This window comes from Neoarius graeffei, chromosome 1 (genome assembly GCF_027579695.1).
Source record: "Neoarius graeffei isolate fNeoGra1 chromosome 1, fNeoGra1.pri, whole genome shotgun sequence".
Taxonomy (NCBI): Eukaryota; Metazoa; Chordata; class Actinopteri; order Siluriformes; family Ariidae; genus Neoarius; species Neoarius graeffei.
The window spans coordinates 89,392,547-89,414,839 of NC_083569.1; the positions used below are offsets into that span (position 1 = coordinate 89,392,547).

The following is a 22,293-nucleotide window of genomic DNA, read 5'->3' on the forward strand; positions in this document are numbered from 1 at the left end:
ACTTTATTTATTTATCAGGATGTCCTCACAATCTTGACAATATGCAGCATTTATTTATTCTTGCTGCACTTTCTCTGTTTTAATTAAAAAAAATTATTGTCTGCTGGAAGAGAAGAGCAGGGAGGATTGAGAATCAAGTGGCTGTGGTTTGTTTACACCCCATACTAAAACTTGTAGCGTCCTAGCGACCAGCGCAAAGATGGGTACAAAAAGCCACAAAATTCCTCCTTACCCGGCAATAAATGATACAGGATTTATACTGTAGTGTCCTGATCCCCAGATCCTTAACCCAACAACATATAAAAAGTTGTTCTCCTCCATGCTCTTCCAGGTTTTCATCTGTTTGTCTGTGTAGAACGATGTCTGCAGCACCAGGGTGTTTGAGATGTTGGGGAACTCAGTGGATGGATAATTTTCCAATTCATAGGAAAAATCCTTCTTTACTAGCGAGTTAGGATCTATCCCATTGCAAACAGCAACTTTCTGAAGGTATCTTGACCGTGTATTGGCCTCTGAACTGCAAAAATAATCAGAGACGGTTTCACTAGCTCGTTACAAAATGGCAGCCAAATTGGTTTGTCTGACCACCACTTCATTCACCGGAAGTAAACTCACAAGCAAAAGTCACGTGACTGACATTCGCGAATAGCTTCTATTCAACCACAAATTACATCCCTGTGACTCAAAACTCTCTGAGGTCGATGTAGACTCTGTTTTCTGTGTGATCTTGGTGCGACGCAGTTCCATAGTTATGCTAAGTAAAGCTCCTCACATTCGGCTGTTTCCGTGGGGCCCTACTGTTTATCTCAAGAAGTAGGAAAACAGTACCAAAATGGAGAAAAGCGACTCTTAGCGCATCAAAATGATCACATCTCATCCATGTGATCTTGTTCTCGCAAGACACAGGAAAATGCCATGCACGATTTAAAAAAAAAAAAAAAACCCTGAAAATTTCAGATGACTTTGCAGTCAACACCTTTAAGTTTCTTTCAATTAATTAATCAGTGTGATTTTAAAAGGACAAAAAGCTCATTCTTACCTGCTTTTTGCTTCTGCTTCTGAAGCTCTGAGGAGAAAACAGGTCCATTATTTTAACAAACAAAGAAACAAACATTAGTCAATTAATTCCAGAGTAAATAATATCATATACCGTGAGTGATCTGAAGCCTTGCTGAAATTCCCAGTGAATTCAGTTGTGGATTTACTGATAAATCATCTGTTCTACTGTTTTGTGTTTATCCGTCAGTTTATGGTTTTTGAAGATCATATTCTCTTTAAATTCTGTTTTCTGGATTTCTCTGTCTGCAGCTCTTTAATAAGTCTGCAGTACTGTGTCTATAATGCAGTCAGCCACAGAAGCACTGGGCAGCAACACTGTGACTGCTGTGCTGAGAAACTTCAGAGCTGCCCACTGTGGCAGTGGCTCGGCGATGTGGAGGATCAGCAGCAGTAGCATGCAGTGCTGACAGACACAGCAACATGCTCTCGACTCACAGTTCTTCCAGCTCCTGATTACTGCTCCCCAGTGTTGAATTATCACTTTCAGAGTTAATTTGTGACCAGTTGGACATATATAAACACTCTGGGTGTTAATTCAATACTGGGGATTTTGCTGAATGTAAGCTGAAGTTCACTAGTACACGCGTATATTAGCTCATGGACAAACAGTGTGTGTTTGGTGACCCCTGTATATATATATTTTTTTTAAATCACTGCAGCCACTTTTGGTTGGAGATACACACACACACACAGAGTATATTTGATATATACACACACACACACCTTATCGAGGTTCCTGGCCTGCCTATATAGAAACTTGAGTTTGGTGTTGGCCTTACGTATATTGTCAGCTATATGGTTACCACTAAGAGACTGGTCTAAATCAACGCCTGAGTATTTAACACAGGATTTACTGGTAATTTTTTGACCATTACATGTGATGTCCAGAGATTCGTTACTATTAAGTCTATGTTTGGAGCCAAAAAGTACTGTATGGATTCTGTCTTGCCAAGGTGCAGAGACAACTTGTTGAGCCTGTGATCTGTGAGATAATTAATAAGTTGTACAGATACAGCTTTTTCCAAAACCTTACTTACAATACTGAGGATTGAGACCGGACAATAGTTGCCAGCTTCAGTTTTGCTATGTTTCTTACAGATCGGGGAAATTTTAGCAGACTTAATGTCAGAAGGAATCTTACCAGTAGAAAGGGACAGATTTAGAAGATGAGTGAGTGGAGAGGTTATGAACTCAGCTCCATCTTTTAAAAGATGTGTGGGAATCTGATCCAGTCCAGTTATTCGGATTTAGATTGAGGAGAGTCTTTTGGATGAATTCCTCAGAGATTGGTTCAAATGAGAACTGAGAGCCAGAGAGACGCACCTGTTCATAGCACTTATACACATGATTAGGGCCATATTTTCCACATCCGGATGGTAACTGCAGTTGCAGAGATGATGCAGTGGTTGAAAAGAAGTTATTGAATTTCTCTGCTACCTTGGTCTTAAACCAGATCTGGTCATCAATGTTTAAACCAATAATCTGAGAGTTTGACTTTACCTTAGAAGTGCCAAGGTTTTTTTTTTTAATTCACCAAAGTTCAGTTAAAGTTAAACAACACTGATGACATTTTAAATTAAGAGCTTTTGTTTTAACTTCAAACTTTAAGGTATAACTACATAACTTTTTCAAGTGAAATGTGCTGTAAACCTCCTTGTCCTTTTACTTTTCACTTTTGCAGAAAGGGTTTGTGGTAATTGAAGTGAATAGATAAAGAAATAGAGGTGAGAGTTTGAGACAGGACTGAATTAAATCATCCTCTTCACAGAGAGCACGGCCAACTGGACTCCTGTGGACTGCTGACTAAAGCACAGGTTCTTTATCCTGGTCCTGGAGAACCCACTGTCCGACACACATTAGTGTTCTCTGTGCTCTAACACACCTGATCCAGACGATCAGCTCATTAACAGCTCTTCCTGAGTTAAAGTGAGTGTGTTAGAGCAGGAAAAGCACTGAAATGTGTAGGACAGGGGCTTCTCCAGGACCAGGGCTGGGAATCTGTGGACTAAAGCTCCGGGAAAAACTGATTGAAGCTGGAGACATTACAATGGAAAATGATTGAAATATTACCTTTCTTGTAACAGATAACTGCAGTTACTATCGATCCGACAGCAATAAGACATGCTGAAACTGAAACACCGACAACCCACCTCCAAGCATCAAAGACTTTACCTAAAATGAGAGCAAGAATAGAGATATTTTTAAGAAACCGTGCAAGAATTTGTGAAGAATTTGATAACTACTAAACACACACTTACTGACAGAATTGTAACAAAATATCCAATGGATATACAGGAATAAAAATAATGCAAAAATCGTGTGTTCATCATGCTCATGCTTCATCTTTAATCACCTCATCTGTGATGATGACAGTAGAATCTTACAGTATAAATATAAGAGCTTTTAATCATAGACACTTACGATTAATGATTACCTCTGTCTCCATCATGTGATGTTCTTGTAGAAGTCTGCAATAATATCTGTTGGAGTCGCTATAATCATAAACAGTGGTGCGGCTTTTCACACTGAAGCCCTCAGTGTCTCTGTGTGTCTGTGTATCTTCAGCAGGCAGAGCGGCTCCTTCTCTGTCCAGCCACACAACCTCAGGTTCAGGTTTCCAGCCTCTGGACTCACACACTAGATTAATCCCTCCTGAGTGATCATAACTCTCCATCATGATCACTGGGTGGCTTCCCTGAGCTACAGGCAATCAACAAAGTATTGCTTTAAATATATTGAAATCATGTTCAACTGTTAACCCCCATAGAGGTGATTATTTTATGCTCATTTTCAGTTTAAAGACTGTTCTTAACACGGTCAAAGAGAATACTATGAAATGTGACACTAAATATAAAACTTTACTAATTTCACGAATTTCCTCATCAAAATCACCAACTTGCGTACCAGATCCCATACCTACATGTTTTTCAAACCGATAATACCAGGAGCAGTCAAACCTCTTCTAAAAATAATCTGTTCTTCCTTCAGCACTGGCTATGGACTTAAATCCTTTCAACTAGCAGTTATCAAACCCCTGATTTAAAATCATGACTCAACCCCTGTCTGCTGTCCAACTATATCAAACCTCTCAGTTATCTCCAAGATCCTAGAAAAGGCTGTGACACAGCAGTTATGCTCACAGGAAAAAAAATCATGAAACGTATCAGTCAGGATTTAGACCTCATTATGAGGTCTAAGTAATGAGACACTAGTTAAAGTGGTAACTAGAAAATGTTGTTCAGGAAATGGCCCTCTCCTGGCTCAGGTCCTATTTGACTGATTGTTATCAGTTTGTAGATGTAAATGGAAACTTCTCTACACATACTAAGGTAAAATGTGATCTTCCACAAGGTTCTGTTTTAGGCCCAGGCTTTTATTATGAAATTATTCATAAACATGGTATTAGTTTCCACTGTTATGCTGATGACACACAGGAAACTACACATGGGAAACTAATACCAAGTTTAACCAAAGCCAGATGAGAGACCCAGTGTTTTTTTTCCCCAGAAAAAATTAAAGCCCTAAATTCTGGCATGATAAAACACAGACAATTGAGCGCCAACAGCGCGAAGCGAAACTAGGGGGGTCCGGGGGCATGCCCCCCCCGGAAATTTTTTTAAAAATAGATGCTCTCAGGTGCATTTTCAGGGTCTCTGAGAGGTTTTAGATCCATGATTATAGGATAGAGTTTACCAGTGTTTCAATGATTACTGACCTAAATAGTATTAAATGTATACACATTTGAAATTTCACCTTAAAGTTCAACATGCAAGTTAAACTGTTTTGTTATAGATTACTTAGGTATACGATAGATTTGAAAATCTACGGGGATCCCTTGCACTTAATTATCTATGATCAAGTAGTGTCGTAACAAAAATGTGCATGAAAATATGAACAGCGGTTTGCTCCATCTTATGCAATCCAATGAAGAGAATCGATCATCATGACCGCCTGTTGATCACAAAGGGATCTGAACCTAAGAACTGACACCTTAAAATAAGTTGCTGTATTACTATAACTAATGATTTAGAATATTTCTGATGCAATTACCGTAATATATGTATACTGTAACTAAGATACACTGAAAAGAAAAGTAAGGCAACTGCATATTATAAAGTTTAAATTTTGGCACTTTATTAAATGGACTAGATTAAGATTAAACCATATTTAAAGGAAAAGAAAACTTAATTCATACATTTAAGTTTGCAGAAAGATTATGTATTTATAAAAACATTCATGAAGAGGTTGTGTTAATAAGTGTCAAATGTAGCATACTTTCGAATAATAATGATCAGCATATTTGGCAGTGTGATGTCACTGAGCCTTTAACAAAAGAATAATCCGGAGCCTTCTTTTGTTAAATGGATCCCAGGGACATCACACTGCCAAATATGCTTATGATGATTATTTGAAATGATGCTATATTTGACACATTTGGACAACTTCACTTCGTGAGAGTGTTTATAAGTACATAATCTTTCTGCAAACCCAAACTAATGAATTAAGTTTTCTACTCCTTTAAAGCAGATTAATTCTCCTCGGCTTTTGCTTGGCCCAATGTTGGGCAACCCTCTCATAGTCCATCTTGCTGTCATCCATGCTGATGTGGATCAAATTGTCCAGCGAGTCTTCTCCTAGCTTATTAAAGTCAGTCGGCTTTGTTCGTCTGGTGGGGAACAACATCGGGAGCCAATGAGATCGCTTATAATGAATTGGAAACTTTTGGGATGTCTGACATTTTCTTTTGATATTTTTATTGGACGGTTTGAACACGTGATCTTGACGTAGCCAACAGATTACAGTTTGTTTACATCATACCACGCGGACATACTTTGACAGAATCAACACAAACATTGGGAAAAAAGACCGCTTGTTTAACACAAATATCAATCAGTATGTAAATGGATCTGTTATTTGCTCTCCTAAGTATCGAGTTACTTGTGGGTAGGAAATTTTAACGTATCGGTATAAATCTAAGCGTATCGGATTTTAACTAAAGCGACTAAGCGTTATCGGTAGGCAGAGCAAGCGTATCAGGCCCGATATGCTAAAACGCTTTGGGGAAAACCATGGAGACCACAGCTTAATGAGGTTGAGGAATATGTAAAGGACATTAGACACTGGATGCTTATTAACTTCCCCGTACTTAAATCTGACAAGATAGAAGTCGTTGTTCTAGAACCACATGCAGCTAGAAGTACGCTTTCTGATTACATCATAACTCTGGATGGCCTTTCTGTTTCATCATGTGCAGCAGTAAAAGACCTTGTTGTGATTATTGACTCCAGACTCTCATTTGAAGCTAATGTAGATAATATTCCAAGGATAGCCTTCTTTCATCTCAGAAATATTGCTAAGATAATAAATACAATGTCCCTACATGATGCAGAAACACTAGTTCATGCTTTTGTTACCTTTAGATTGGATTATAGTAAAGCCTTACTGTCTGGATGTTCCAGAAGGTGCATAAACAAGGTCCAATTAGTACAGAATGCAGCAGTGAGAGTCTTTACAAGACATGACCAAATCACCCCTGTCTTATCCACACTGCATTGTCTCACAATCAAATTTCTCAGTGATTATCAAATACTACTCTTGACCTACAAAGAACTAAACAGTCGTGCACCACAGTACCTGAGCTACTTCTGGTCTTTTATGTTCTGCCATAACTACTTCGATCAAAAGGTGCAGGATGTTTGTTGCTGCCTCAAATCATGAAGGCTTCAGCAGGGGGAAGAGCCTCTTTATACAAAATCCCCACATTTATGGAAAAGCCTTCCAATGAGTGTTCAGGACCCAGACACAGTCTCTGTTTTGAAGTCTATGCTAAAAACATTTGTTTAGTCAAGTGTTTTGTTAATAGGTATTTATTAGGAGCAGATCTGGCGGGTTCATGGGCATAAAGTGTTTTGGTAAACTGGGATGGGATTTTGGTAAACTTTGGCTGCAGTCAACTTAATATACTCCTTCTTTTGGACCTTAGCTGTGCTTTGGCATTGTTCATCATGAATTGCTTCTCTCTTATCTCTTTGCTTTTGGTATTTCTGGTTCTGCCTTTTCCTGGTTAAAATGCTTGTTGGTAAAATCCTGGTTAATTATCTGCTGTCATGGTTTGAATTTTCATTGCTATGCAGATTTACATCAGCTGTAGGCCTTCTACATCTGCCCTGCCCCCTCCCTTTCTGAACGCATCCATGACCTAAAGCTCATCTCATCTCATTATCTCTAGCCGCTTTATCCTTCTACAGGGTCGCAGGCAAGCTGGAGCCTATCCCAGCTGACTACGGGCGAAAGGCGGGGTACACCCTGGACAAGTCGCCAGGTCATCACAGTGCTGACACATAGACACAGACAACCATTCACACTCACATTCACACCTACGCTCAATTTAGAGTCACCAGTTAACCTAACCTGCATGTCTTTGGACTGTGGGGGAAACCGGAGCACCCGGAGGAAACCCACGCGGACACGGGGAGAACATGCAAACTCCACACAGAAAGGCCCTCGCCGGCCCCGGGGCTCGAACCCAGGACCTTCTTGCTGTGAGGCGACAGCGCTAACCACTACACCACCGTGCCGCCCCTGACCTAAAGCTTTTAAAACTTAATACTGGTAAAACTGATTATCTTCTGATTGGTTCCAAATCAGTAACCTTCTCCAACAGTAGTCTTAATCTGGTCATTGATAGCACTGTCATTAAACCTTCACCCCACTGTACATAACCTTAGTGTTATCTTTGATTATGCCCTCTCTTTTGAAAAATATATAAAGTCCCTGTCTAAAATGGCCTTTTTTCCACCTTCACAACATTGCACGTCTCTGTCCTGCACTTAGCACCAAGGATGCTGAAACACTCATCCGTGCTTTTAATGCACAGTAATGTAGTTGTGGTAATGCTCTGTTCATTGGTCTTCCAGCTAAATCCATTGTTCGGCTTCAATATACAGGTAGTCGTCGACTTACGACCGATCAACTTTATGACCGTCTGGTTATGACTGGCAAGTGTTTCCCAGCTGAGCTAGCTGAACGTATGACAGTTTCCGCCCCAGCTCCCGGCAGCGCCCAGCATCCAGCCTCTCACCGTGTACGACAGTTTCCGCCCCAGCTCCTGGTTTATGAAACGAGCAAATCCGCCCGCCAGCCCGAGCGCTGCAACAGCTGATGATGACGTAGATGACCCACAGCCAAGCACCAGTGATGTCAGCAGTCACTAAGTTTTGTATTTTGCTATGTTTTACATTTGTATTTTGGTATGTTTCAAACTAAAATGTTTTCTATTTTTCACACCTGTATTTCATATTTTTTTGCTTTGCACATATTAAACGAATTGTACTGTACGCAGTGTAGTATGCAGTGTTTGACTTAAACCAAATAATGAGCCACAGTAATGAAATAAGAAAATGTTGATAAAATAAGACTTTAAGATGATTACAATATCATTACACATCACGGCAGCATGGTGGTGTAGTGGTTAGCGCTGTCGCCTCACAGCAAGAAGGTCTGGGTTCGAGCCCCGTGGCCGGCGAGGGCCTTTCTGTGTGGAGTTTGCATGTTCTCCCCGTGTCCGCATGGGTTTCCTCCGGGTGCTCCGGTTTCCCCCACAGTCCAAAGACAAGCAGGTTAGGTTAACTGGTGACTCTAAATTGACCGTAGGTGTGAATGTGAGTGTGAATGGTTGTCTGTGTCTATGTGTCAGCCCTGTGATGACCTGGCGACTTATCCAGGGTGTACCCCGCCTTTCGCCCGTAGTCAGCTGGGATAGGCTCCAGCTTGCCTGCGACCCTGTAGAACAGGATAAAGCGGCTACAGATGATGAGATGAATATACTTATGTTCATTTAACATAGGCCGACTTACGACCAGATCGGTTTACGACTGGTCAGTCATAACCAAACGCAGTCGTTAGTCGACAACTACCTGTATTTAAAACTCTGCAGCCAGAATACACACACACACACATATACTAAACACTTGGCCCACATCACCCCATCCTCCAGAAGCTCCATTGGTTCTTCTATCTCACATTCAGTACAAAATTCTTCTGTTTACATTTAAATACTCCCTGGCCATGCTCCTCAATATCTTATGGAATTATTTCAACCCGACTCTCCCCTTCACAGTCTCAGGTCTTCATCTTCTGGTCTGTTGTCTGTCCCCACATTTAAATTATCCACCATGGGTTCCAGGGCATTTAGGGTTGCAGCCCCCAAGCTGTGGAATTCTCTCCCTCAGTGTCTTTGGGATTGTACATCTCTTCCCAAATCTTCTCTCTTCTCTCTCTGCTGTTCCTCCTCTCCTGAGCACTAACTGTTCTATCTTTTTCAATGCTTCGAACAAATCTGTTATCTTTATGCTCATGTAAATTGTCATTTTGTGTTTTCCTTTCCTGTGTCTCCTATCTGTGTTTTCTTTTGGTTGATTTGTTTCTCTTTCTGTCGTGTCATTACTCTGTAAAGCATCGTTAGATGGGTGAAAGGTGCTATATCAATTAAACTGGTTGTTGTTGACTTTTAACCTGCTGATAGAGAATTACTCTCTGTTTAGACAGTACCACACTCATTCATTTAAACAAACTTGCACATCCTGATGAGGTGCTGCCTGTTTAGACAGTGAAGGAGCTTCCTGACATGTAAATTGAACATTTAAGATTTTTCAGGAGGCTCAAGCATCTGGACATTTTCATGGACTTAAATGAGTCTTTGAGTGCTCAGAGCTTCACGCAATTCACTGCTTTTCCTGTTCTGTAGATACATGTTCCACAATCTGGGTCACAATCTGGGCCTAATAAAAGCTCTGAGTATGAAATCAGTCAAAAGAATTCTGAGAGAGATTACATTTTGGTTCATTTCTTTAAAAGAAGTGATTAAGATTCTTAATTCCTGATTGTGCTCAAATTCATGAGAGTTCAAGAAAAGTTCTAATGAGTCAGAAGTTGATAAAACAGCTGTAGTCAGACACAAAGCATGTGTTTTTAGGAAAGGTTTCAAACGGCCAAAATGATCATGAGATAATTAAATGAAAATTGTCAAATTTTTGTGATGGAACTGATTTCTTCATCTTAAAAACAGAGAAGATGCAACACAGAGCTGGAGTGATGATTTCGACACATCAGGAGAGAATAAATAGAGAGCACCGTGTCCAGCACGACCATCTGCAAGGACTTGAAGAGGGAAAGGAACAATACTGTCATCACTAAGAAAGCAGAGCAGAGGATGTACTTTCTCCCCCAGCTGAGGAAACAGGAATATTGAGAAAGTCGTCATAGGCTACTCTTTGATATTGAGATGTACCTCAGTGTATTCTCTGTCAATATTCCCTCTTCCTGTGGCCTGGTTGCGTTACTGTTTGCGAGGCCTGGGACCAAATGACGTGTGTGACGCATTTCCCTCCAGTTACAAAGACAGACAGTGCGTTCTGACAATCAGCGACGATCCTTATCAATAACACGTCCCTACAATTTCTGGGAGAAGTTAATGTTGTTGTATTTTTGATTTTGCTGTTGTGTTTTGTTATTTGCCGTTGTGATTACCGATTTCTCATTGTGTTTTTTGATTTGTTGTTGTGATTTGCCCTTCAGGGCCACTGTGGTAAATGTGCACTGTAGGATCGCTATAAACTGACAACAAATTCTTTGCATGTTCAGGTTTGGACCCGTCCTGCATGTTTTAGTGTTTCCCCTTCAGCTAATTAACAGCCCTTCCTGAGTTAAATCAGGTGAGTTCGAACAGCAAAAACACATTTCACTGCATAAAGCTTCAGTGCAGAAATGGATCTTACCCTCGACAGTGATGTGAACAGTGATGTCATCATACCAGGATTTGTCCTGAATGAGACACTTATATCTTCCTTCATCAGAGACTTGGAGAGGTGAGAGTTTGAGTGAAGCGTTGCCTTTCTGTAGCTCCTCTTTTAATAGTGATGTTCTTCCTCTGTAGGGCTGAGCCTGCCTTTCATTTCTGTCTTCATGATCCTTATAGAGATGCACTAATGAAGCCACTTCCTCTAGTCTCATCCATTCCACTGTCATGTCCACAGCGCTGGTGCTGGGTTTGAGAAAACAGGGCAGAACCAGATCTTCACCAGCTACAGCAACAAGAGGAGCTTCTGGACCAACCATCTGTAATCGCTCTGTGTTTAAAAAACAAAAAACAAACAAACACAGTATATCAGTATGTAGCACCTGCGATATGCAATGTGCTCAGGACCAGTGTGTAGGTTCGATAAGAGCAGTAATTAAGTATGTAATAAAGAGACGACAGACCGTGAGATAAGTTTTAACTGCCGGCGTACTTTTATCGAGAAAATTGTATGAAATCGGTACACCAAGATATGTGATTATGTCATGAAATGCAAACATCAATTGCAGATAACATCAAAAATAAAATAAAACTTATCAAATATTTGATATTCTTGTTTTATATTCCCCCTTTTCCCTATAGGTTTTGTTCAAGTATTCAGGTTTCAGTTGTTAGTAATCAAACTAAAGGTTATTTTATCCTCTTTTAGGATTTAAGTTCTATTTTTCTAATTTTAGGCCTATTTTAGTTTAATCCCCCTTTACTTTTGTCTTAATGATTCACTTTTTACCAGAATATATTCCAGTTAAACATTAAAAAAAAAGAAAAGGAAACTTTATCTTTCCACATTCACAATTCACCTGCGAAAATGAAATACAATTGTTATTAAATTTGTCCACTGCAATTCACAAATCACCATAAACAGTTCCTGCTTATCAGCCTTGAAATGTCCAGATAGCATGCAGTGCAGACCGCAGTGAAAAAATGACAAAATGAATGTCCAGGCTATAGACCAGGGGTGGGCAATTATTTTTTCCATGGGGCCACATGAGAAACAGAAAATTTTGTGGAGGGCCGGACCAAAAGGCTGAACTAAATTCTGCATAATATTAATTGTATTTCTTTATATAAAGCAATAAATAACATTGTTTTTACAAGCTGCTAAGACTGGTAAGAGTATGGAAAAAACGAGGTTGCCTTACAAAAAATGTCATTTATTTAATCAAATTTCCCAAAACAATGGTTAACAAAATGTGAACGTTTGTACCATTTTTTTTTCAGTCACATTCACCCCAAAACACAATAAAGACATCACAATATTGTCTTTCTGCTCCAAATATCAAGCAAGATACATCAGATTATAATAATGATGCCCACATTTGTAGTCTAATCACCTCATTTGGTGTTTTCAGTTTTTTGGATCTGCTCTCCGCAAACTAAACACACGACTTTATCTCTGACTTCAGTAAATAAATACTTAGCAGTCCATGTTTTGTTGAAAGCCCTACATTCGGCATCTACCTTTCTTCTTTTTGCGGACATTTTGGGGGCTAAAGTCTTCTTGAGACCTGCTCGCAACAACGTAGATTCAGTGTAGGAATCAGATCTATTGACCCATCCCACGTGACTCACGACAAATGCGGCTGCCATTTTGGACATGAACTACCAGTAGTCTACCACAGCCAACAACGAGGAACGACGGCGAAGCATCGAAAGGAATATAGCCATCAAAGAAAGTTTTTACTTTCAGCAAGACTTCCATCATGCCATTATATTGTTGTGCACCTGGATGTAGTAACCATCAACACACAAGGCAAGATTTATCATTTTATCGGATCCCGACAGATGCTGACCGATGGAGAAGATGGATGGTCTCTAAAATATTGGCAAAATGATGTTTATTGACATAGCAATCGTGTGTAACGGGAAGCATTTGCATATCCGAAGTGTTGTGTTTACATCAAAGATAAAATAAACCGATATGACAACGACTGCTGCTGCCAGGTTGGGGACACAAACTACTGTAGTAGAAAGGAAGTGTGCCAACAGTGCCAACAGACTTCCTTTGTGGTCGATTCTGCTTTAAGGTAAGATGCATTTAATTATTCGTCTGCTGTGGGTTTGGAATCGGTAGCCTGACCGATTCGTTCATGTTTGTGGTGCCATTTGTTTGTTGACGCGTGTTGAAATGGAAGATTGGTTGTTGACATGATTTCCAGTGATGCTTTGGTGCTGCTGTGGATCAGATGTGTTGAGTAGCCTGACTGTTTTTTTTTTCTTGCGTGTGGTATCATTGTTGACGCGAGGTTGTTTTTTGAACATGCCAATGCGGACATGATTTCCCCTGATGAGTTATGACTTCAGATGCGATGCATGTGTGGAGGTGTGGAGTCCGCATGATATATGCGTAAGATAGGCTTCTCATGTGTTTGGAGATCCGCGCTCTGAGACAAGTGCAAGCACACCCCCCCCCCCAAGGGAAGAAAAGGGACCCCCCGAAAATATCGGCATAGTTCGAACACTGGGTTGGAGAAAGTAATGGCAAATAGTGAGTGCACAAACCATAGAAGGTAAACTGTACACAGCGCCAGGGCAGTGTGATGGTATGTCTACTTTTAGATTGTGTTAGCTTATCAATGAACACACTCGTCACTCGACGAGTTTCACGTCTTTACGATGGATACTTAAATGTGTGTTAGGTATTATTGTTGCAGTCAAAGCAGTCATTGTAGCAGCTAGATGAGCGAGAACCGAAAGGGTCTGTGCCATAAACCGTTATTTCTTCATGTCCAAAATGGCGGTCGCGTTTACGAAGGTCACGTGAGTGGGAAGGGTCAATAGATCGGCTCAGGCTCCGGCGCCTGCTGGTGACATCACACTATGTGATTGGCTGGACCGTTTGAAGGATGACGTACAAGTTTGTGGTTGGTCTGGACAAATTACGGAAGTAGTTATCGCGGGATTAGGTTTCGTGGGATTTGAGCGGGGAGAAAAAGATGGCGAACTGAGCAGGTGTTTCCGTCTGAGCTCCTAAATAAAGTCCCGATGTATTAGTTTTTGTAGTTATATAATCCACTTTCCTGAACAGTAAAAAAGAAAAACTCAATCCAAACATGAAAAAAAACAACAGTACGAAACCTTCAGTGGCTAAAAGCCTCCCATTTACAACCCGTATGAATAGTGAGCATGACTATTCAACGCCGATGGAGACAGCTAATGCTAGCAGCAACAAACGGGACAGAGTGTCGACAACCCCTGCAGATACTCCAGAAAAATCACACATGGAGAAGAAAGCAAAAGGTACGACTCAGGAGAATGACTCCGATACATCTACTGACACCATACTGAAAGCTATCGACACTCTTGGAAAACGTGTTGATGACCGCATGGGCGAAGTTAGAGAGCAGATGCAACAACACAGCACCATGCTGACTGCTATCGCCAAATCAGTGCAGCTCAACTCAGAGGAGCTGAAAGAGTGTAAAACAAAAATAAAACACCTGGAGAAACAGATTGAATCACTCACAAAGGAAAATTATGACATTAAGGATCGGCTGTTGAATCAAGAAAGATACAAAAGGCGATGGTGCCTTCGCATTCAAGGAATAAAGGAGAAGGTGAATGAAAACATCAGAGCAGAGGTGGTGGAGCTTCTGGGCAGAATTGCACCAGACCTGAAGATGAAGATGGACGAAGAGGTCGACGTTGTCCACAGAGTGGGACGAGCGATGGAGAGCAGGCATCGACAAATCATCATTCTGTTTGTGAGATGTACAGTGAGAGATGACATCTGGAGGAGAACAAGGGCTTCCCATGTGTGTAAAGAAGAAGGGATCCGCTTTGCTGAAGACCTGACCCAAGAGGACTGGAGATCCAGACAGGCAATGTGGCCAAAAATCAACCAGACCAGGAAGGAAGGCAAGGCTGCAGGTTTCAGGGGCCCATTTGGTTTCATAGAAGGCAAGCGCATTATGATTGAGACTCCAGGTATGGGTTGACATTTAAATGTGAAATAGATACACAGTGGAACATTCCGGTAATGGGACTTTTACCTCAAAGCTTTTCACTCCACCTCCCTAAACCTTTTCATAAACCTTGTTCATGTGTTCTGTGTTCCAGTTGAAAACTGACATTTCTTTTTTTTTTCTTTTAATACAAGGGGACTCAAAGACTCTGTAAAACGCAAAGCTGTTTTTTTTTTTTTTTTTGCTCTGCAAGGGGCAACAAGCAAATTGCATCTTTCTCCAGGAAACTCATTCTGATGAGTCTGATGTTAAGTTTTGGTCACAACAATGGGGAGATAAAATCTTCTTAAGTCATGGTACAAACCGCTCGGCTGGAGTTGCCATTTGTTTTAACAGATGTCCTGGTAAGATTTTGTGTAACAAGGTGGATAAAGATGGACATTGGATTGCATGTGTTTTGAATATTGATAACATTCTTATTATCTTGATTAACATTTATGGGTATAACAATGATCAAAAAAATAGGAATTTGTTGCATCAAATATCAACAGTTATAAGGGAACTTAATACAAAATTTCCCACTGATCATTTGATAGTTGGGGGTGATTTCAATGTAACCCCTGATGAGTGGATGGATAGATGGCCTTCAAAACTCTCAAGGGAACATAGAAACCCTATCATGGAAAGTTTCACTAACGATAACAAATTAATAGATATCTGGAGAACCTTAAACAAAGATGTCAAACAATTTACCTGGCACAAACCCAATGGTCAAATTAGATCTCGTATTGATTACTGGTTGGTCTCAAATTCAATTTCACAATATGTTACAGAGACAACAATCTCTAATTGTCCTTTGAGTGACCATTGTACTATTAATTTAAGACTAAAAAACAGAGTTCAAAACAACAAATTTAAAGATTATTGGAAATTTAATGCCCAGCTGCTGAGAAACGTGGAGTACTGTGACTCAATTAAAACACTAATTGCGGACATCAAAAACAACGACTCTATTAGCACACCGATATCCAAATGGGAATATCTAAAATTTTGCATTAGAAAATTATCAATTGCACTTGGTAAAAAACTAAATAAACAAAGGAAAGAAGAAGAAACAATTGTGGTTAAAGAACTTATGAAGCTTTATAGCAAGTTGGATTGGACTGAGGAAGAGAAAGTAAGAATTAATAACCTGCAGTCCCAACTGGATGTGATATATGTGAATAAAGCCAAGGGTGCCTATGTGAGGTCCAGAGCCAGATGGATAGAAGGGGGAGAAAAAAAAATACAGCCTACTTTTGTAATTTAGAAAAACGCAGACAAGAATATAACTCAGTTTGTAGTCTAATAATCAATGGAGAGGAATGCACAGATCCTAAGTGTATTTCAAAGGAAGTCTTTAATTTCTATAGTAACCTTTATAAATCCTCATATTCAGAACAGAAGGTTACATCCTTCTTTGACAAAATTAATAATTTGATTCCGGTAATTGATGATGACTTTAAAGAAATATGTGACAAAGACTTAACTGTGGATGAATTTGATTATGCTGTTAAAAATATGGCATCTGACCGCTCACCAGGGCCAGATGGAATAACAACAAATTTCTATAAACATTTTTGGGAAGATATTAAACTCCTATTGTTCCAAGCTTTAATTGAGTGTATAAGTCAAAAAGAACTCATGGAAACAATGAAACAGGGGGTAATAAAATTGATTCCAAAACCTGGAAAAGATAAGAAAATTTTAAGCAACCTAAGACCTATAACACTTTTAAATACGGACTACAAAATTTTTACAAAAGTCTTGGCAACAAGATTAAAAACAGGTATCTCTAAAATAATTAGCCCAATACAATCAGGATTTTCTTAAAGGAAGGATGATCCATAACAATATTCGTTTGGTTCTGGATCTCACTGATTATAATCACCTAATTAAGGACGATGGTTTTATGTTGTTCCTGGGCTTCCACAAAGCATTTGACTCAATTGAACATGCCTTCATTATTAACACCTTTAAACGTTTTGGATTTGGTAATGCATTTCTTGATATGATTGCTATGTTATACACTGATATTAATAGTTGCGTTTCCTTCTCAGAAGGTACATGCTCCAGATTCAGGGTAGACAGAGGCATCAGGCAGGGCTGCAGTATTTCACCTCTTTTATTTATTGTAGCTACAGAATTACTAGCCATAACTGTTATAAACTCAGATATTAAAAGATTAGACATAAACAACCACAAATTAATTATAAGTCAGCTTGCTGATGATACAACAATTTTTCTAAAAAATAAAGAACAAATTCCTTTGGCCTTAGAAACAATAAGGTTTTTCTCTCAAGCTTCCGGTTTGCACCTGAATCTGGAAAAATGTGAACTCATGAGTATCCATAGTTGTTCTGATTCTTTATTGTATGATATACCTATCAAAAATGAGATCAAATATCTAGGAATTTGGATAATTAAATGTGCAGACGTTAGTGAAAAAAGAATATTCAAAATACTTTTGATAAATGCAAAAAGACTTTAAATAATTGGCTGCAAAGGGATTTAACACTGTTTGGTAGAACAATATTAACCAAGGTTGAATCATTATCTAAATTAATCTATCCAGCATACTCCCTAGCTATCCCACCAAGGACTGTAAAAGAAATGAATAGAACACATTTTAATTTCATATGGAAAAATAAACATCACTAGATTAGAAATGGAGATTTGATAAAGGACTATGAGGATGGTGGCATAAAAGCAATTGACTTTGAAATTATGAATGGAATGTTAAAGATCAAATGGATCTGTTCCTTCTTAAGAAATGATGATGAGATATGGTTCTCGTTGCCTTCTCTTATTTTCAACAAAGTTGGAGGTATTGTGTTTCTATTAGTATGTGATTTTGAAATATCCAAACTGCCCATAAAACTCTCAATTTCACCAACAGGCTCTGTTATATTGGAAAATGATGTTCAAACATAATTTCAGCCCCCATAATGTGCCATTGTGGAATAATAGGGTGATATTGAGTCAGAAGAGGTCTATGTTTATGGAAGACTGGATGGCAAAACAAATTTGGTCTGTTATGCATATTTTGGATGGAAATGGAAACATACTTGAGCTAAATGATTTTAATGCTAAATATAGTACGAGTTGCTCCAGTGAGACCTATAGGAAAAAGTCACACAGAATATCCCAAGAGCTTTTATCCATTTGATTAAGAATAATATTTGGAACATACCAACTCCAAATTTACACAAAGTAAAGATAGATGATCTGGATTTAGTCAACGAAAAATGTAACAATAAATTTTTAAGGCAGTACACTTTATATCCAAGTATAACAAAAAGCTCACTCATTCTGAAAGATTATAACAATTCTGATATATTATCTATTCGAACAAGATACTTAAAATTCCCAATTTCCCCAAAAAGTAAAGAAGTTCATTTTAAAACTATAAATAACATTTATCCCTCAAATGAATTTATAAAAAGATTTAAAATTGATGTAGCAAACTGTTATATTTGTAAAACAGATTTGGAAATGACAGAGCACCTGTTTTACAAATGTGAAATTGTCCAAATTCTGTGGAAATCTCTCCATGATTTAATATCATCCAGCTCCAGAAATATTGACTCCTGGTCCTTTCAAAATATTCAAATGGGAGTAATCCTTAATGATAAGAAAACTGAGTTTTTGGTGAATAATCTCATTATTTTTACAAAATATTACATACACAAATGTCGATATGCTAAATCCCCCCCCTTCATGGCCTGCTCTTAAGAATGAACTGTCCTTGTTACAAAAATGTCTGAAATATATAAACAATCCCCATGCAAATATACTGTACACATTCATAGCAGAAGTTAACCTTTCTGTGGCAGCGGGGGCGTGGTCTAGCATCGGTCTGTGACAGGAGGACGGAGTCGGGGAAGTTAAGTGGCAGAATCACTACACCTGTTGTTAATTAATGTGTTTGTGTGTCTTCCCAGTGACCGCGCCCTATTTAAGGAGAGAGAGCGAGAGCAGAGGGGGCTCTCTCTCCACAACCAGACGGCTGATGTGTGTGCGTGTGTCTGAGTGTGTGGGAACATATATTTAACGCTGAAAAGCTGAATAAAAGAGAGTTTGTGAAATCAGTTCTGTCCTGCCGTCCTTCTGTGCTCCACCCACCTACATGGACTGCTACAGTGGTGCCAAAACCCGGGACCCGAGCACAGAAGACAACAGCCCCATGGAGTCCTCCACCTTCGCCAACCTGATCCACGCCCTCGCCACGGCCCAACAGAGTCAGCACCAGGCACTGCTCGCCCTCCGAAAGGAGCAAGAACAACGGTTCGAGGCCCTGGTGCTGGCGCAACAGGAAGATCGTCGGGCGTTCCGGCACCTCCTCGCGTCGGCGGGGTCCACCATCTCCACCGCCGCGGGCCCTTCCCCCCTCACCCTCACGAAGATGGGCCCGCAGGACGACCCCGAGGCATTCTTCACGCTTATTGAGCAGGTAGCAGAGACCTCGGGGTGGCCGGTGGATCAGCGCGCGGCGCGCCTCCTCCCCCTGCTAACGGGAGAGGCGCAGCTGGCCGCGCTACAGCTCCCCGCCGACCGCCGGCTGGCCTACGCGGACCTTCACCGGGCCGTCCTCCAGCGGGTGGGACGCACCCCAGAGCAACAACATCAGCGTTTCCGCGCTCTGCGCTTGGAGGAAGTCGGCCGGCCGTTTGCGTTTGGCCAGCAACTCCGGGACGCCTGCTGGCAGTGGTTGAGGGCCGACAGTTGCGACGCCGAGGGACTCATTGACCAGGTGGTACTGGAACAGTTCGTCGCGCGCTTACCAGCGGGAACCGCAGAGTGGGTCCAGTGCCACCGCCCGGTGTCGCTGGATCAGGCAATTGAGCTGGCGGAGGATCATCTGGCGGCTGTCCCGGCGGCAGGACAGCAGATGGCATCTTCTCTTCTCTCTCTTTCTCTCTCTCTGTCTCCCCCTCCTCCTGTGTCCCGTCCTCTCCCCGTTCCCCCACTGCGGAGGCAGGGGCCGGCACCACCCTGGCTGGCCCGCGGTGCCCTCCCGTTTCTCCCTTCTGTGTCTGTCTCTCCCCCACCTCAGGTGAGTGAGCCCCAGATCACCTGTGCAGAGGGAAAGCCCGGGCCGGTTTGCTGGCGCTGCGGGGAGCCGGGCCACCTTCAACAGCAGTGCACGGCGATGGAGGTGGGCGCGGTGGTTCGGATCCCCGACGTGCCAGAGGCCGCCCTCGATCGGGCCGGAGCGTATTGCATACCGATGAGTATCCAAGGGACTACATATCAGGCGTTGGTGGATTCTGGTTGTAATCAGACCTCAATTCGCCAAAGCCTGGTTCAAGACGAGACATTGGGGGGAGCACAAGGGGTGAAGGTGTTGTGTGTGCACGGGGATGTTCACCGCTACCCTTTGGTGTCGGTCCACATTATTTTCAGAGGGGAGAAATTTATAGTGAAGGAGGCGGTTAATCCTCGCCTTACTCACTCTTTAATTTTGGGGACTGATTGACCGGGATTTCGGGGTTTAATGACATGCCTAGTAAAGAGTGGGTCCTGCCATTTGACAGGGGGAGGTCCCGGTGTCGCTTTGGCGGGAGCAGCTGTCACAGAGCCGTCTACGTCATCTCTGCGTCAGAGTGAGGGGCCGCCGGCTCCTCCTCTCTCTATTGGGGAATCCCTCGCGGATTTCCCCTTAGAGCAGTCGCGAGATGAGACTCTGCGGCATGCGTTTGACCAAGTGAGAGTAATCGATGGTAAAACGCTCCAGCCGAACGCCACCCCATCCTTCCCCTACTTCGCGATTATGAAGGATAGATTATACTGAGTGACGCAGGACACTCAAACTAAAGAGCGAGTCACACAGCTTTTAATTCCGAAGAGCCGCCGGGAATTGGTATTCCAGGCGGCTCACTTTAATCCCATGGCTGGACACTTAGGGCAGGATAAAACACTAGCCCCAATAATGGCCCGGTTCTATTGGCGGGGGATTCGCGGCGATGTCCGTAGGTGGTGTACGGCGTGCCGCGAATGCCAGTTAGTAAATCCAGCGGCCATTCCAAAAGCGCCTTTGCGCCCTCTACCGTTAATCGAGACCCCGTTCGAAAGAATTGGGATGGATCTCGTCGGGCCATTAGATCGGTCAGCACGAGGGTACTGCTTTATATTAGTTCTGGTGGACTATGCAACGCGATACCCAGAAGCCGTGCCTCTTCGCAATATCTCAGCACGCAGTATTGCGGAGGCGCTCTTCTGCGTCATCTCCCAAGTTGGAATCCCGAAAGAGATTCTGACTGATCAAGGCACCTCGTTTATGTCACGAACACTGAACGAACTGTATGGGTTATTAGGTATTAAGCCGATCCGCACCAGCGTGTATCACCCACAAACGGACGGTTTAGTGGAACGGTTTAATAGCACCCTTAAAAACTGTAGCGAGAATCGCGTGTGGGTGGAGCACAGAGGACGGCAGGACAGAGATCAGGTTTGTCTAACGGCTTTATTGCCACACTTTTCAGGGTTACAACACTGTTTCAGAATAGCGCGAGAGACACACACAGCGTCTCGTCCGGGTCTGCCTCTGCTCTCGCTCTCCCTCCTTAAATAGGGCGGTTTACTGGGGAGAACACACAAAACACAGGTTAATGACACTCAGGTGAAGCGATTCTGCCACTTACCTTCCCCAACTCCGCCCTCCTGTCACAGACCGGTGCTTGACCACGCCCCCGCTGCCACATACCCCCACCGCCCGACTCAGGCCAGGCGCCCGTCCGGCCCGCAGCCGACTCCCCCCCCCCTTGACGGGAGAGGAAGTCCGCCACGACCATCTGCGCCCCCGGCCTGTGGACCACCTTGAAGTTGAAAGGTTGGAGCGCCAGATACCAACGGGTGATCCGCGCGTTGGCATCCTTCATGCGGTGGAGCCACTGGAGGGGCGCGTGGTCTGAACAGAGGGTGAAAGAGCGCCCCAGCAGGTAGTAACGGAGGGCGAGGACCGCCCACTTGATGGCCAGGCACTCCTTCTCGATAGTGCTGTAGCGCCCCTCACGCACTGACAGCTTCCGGCTGATGTACAACACTGGGCGGTCCTCTCCCCCCACCTGCTGGGACAAAACGGCCCCCAGCCCTCTGTCCGACGCATCCGTCTGCAACAAAAAGGGGAGAGAGAAGTCAGGGGAGTGCAAAAGTGGCCCCCCACACAGTGCAGCCTTTACCTCAGAGAAAGCCCGCTGGCACTGCTCCGTCCACTGGACCGGATCTGGCGCCCCCTTTTTAGTGAGGTCAGTCAGCGGGCTGGTGACGTCCGAATAATTAGGTATGAACCTACGATAATAGCCAGCCAGCCCCAGGAACTGTCTCACCCCCTTTTTGGTCTTGGGTCTCGGGCAGGCCGCAATCGCTGCTGTCTTATTAATTTGGGGACGCACCTGCCCGTTACCCAAGTGGAAGCCCAGATACCGTACTTCC

At 42.3% G+C, this 22,293-nt stretch overlaps 1 protein-coding gene across 1 annotated transcript in view; it reads right to left on the bottom strand.

The window, feature by feature from the left end:
- The window catches only part of LOC132867310 (butyrophilin subfamily 1 member A1-like), a 108,711-nt gene that overhangs the window by 49,418 nt on the left and 37,000 nt on the right, over window positions 1-22,293 (bottom strand). Inside the window, exons 3-6 of the mRNA XM_060900177.1 lie at window positions 10,836-11,186; window positions 3,481-3,759; window positions 3,130-3,231; window positions 1,040-1,066 (exon numbers count right to left, since the gene is read on the bottom strand). Coding sequence (XP_060756160.1) covers window positions 1,040-1,066; window positions 3,130-3,231; window positions 3,481-3,759; window positions 10,836-11,186 — 759 coding nt within the window. The remainder of the gene's footprint in view (window positions 1-1,039; window positions 1,067-3,129; window positions 3,232-3,480; window positions 3,760-10,835; window positions 11,187-22,293) is intronic.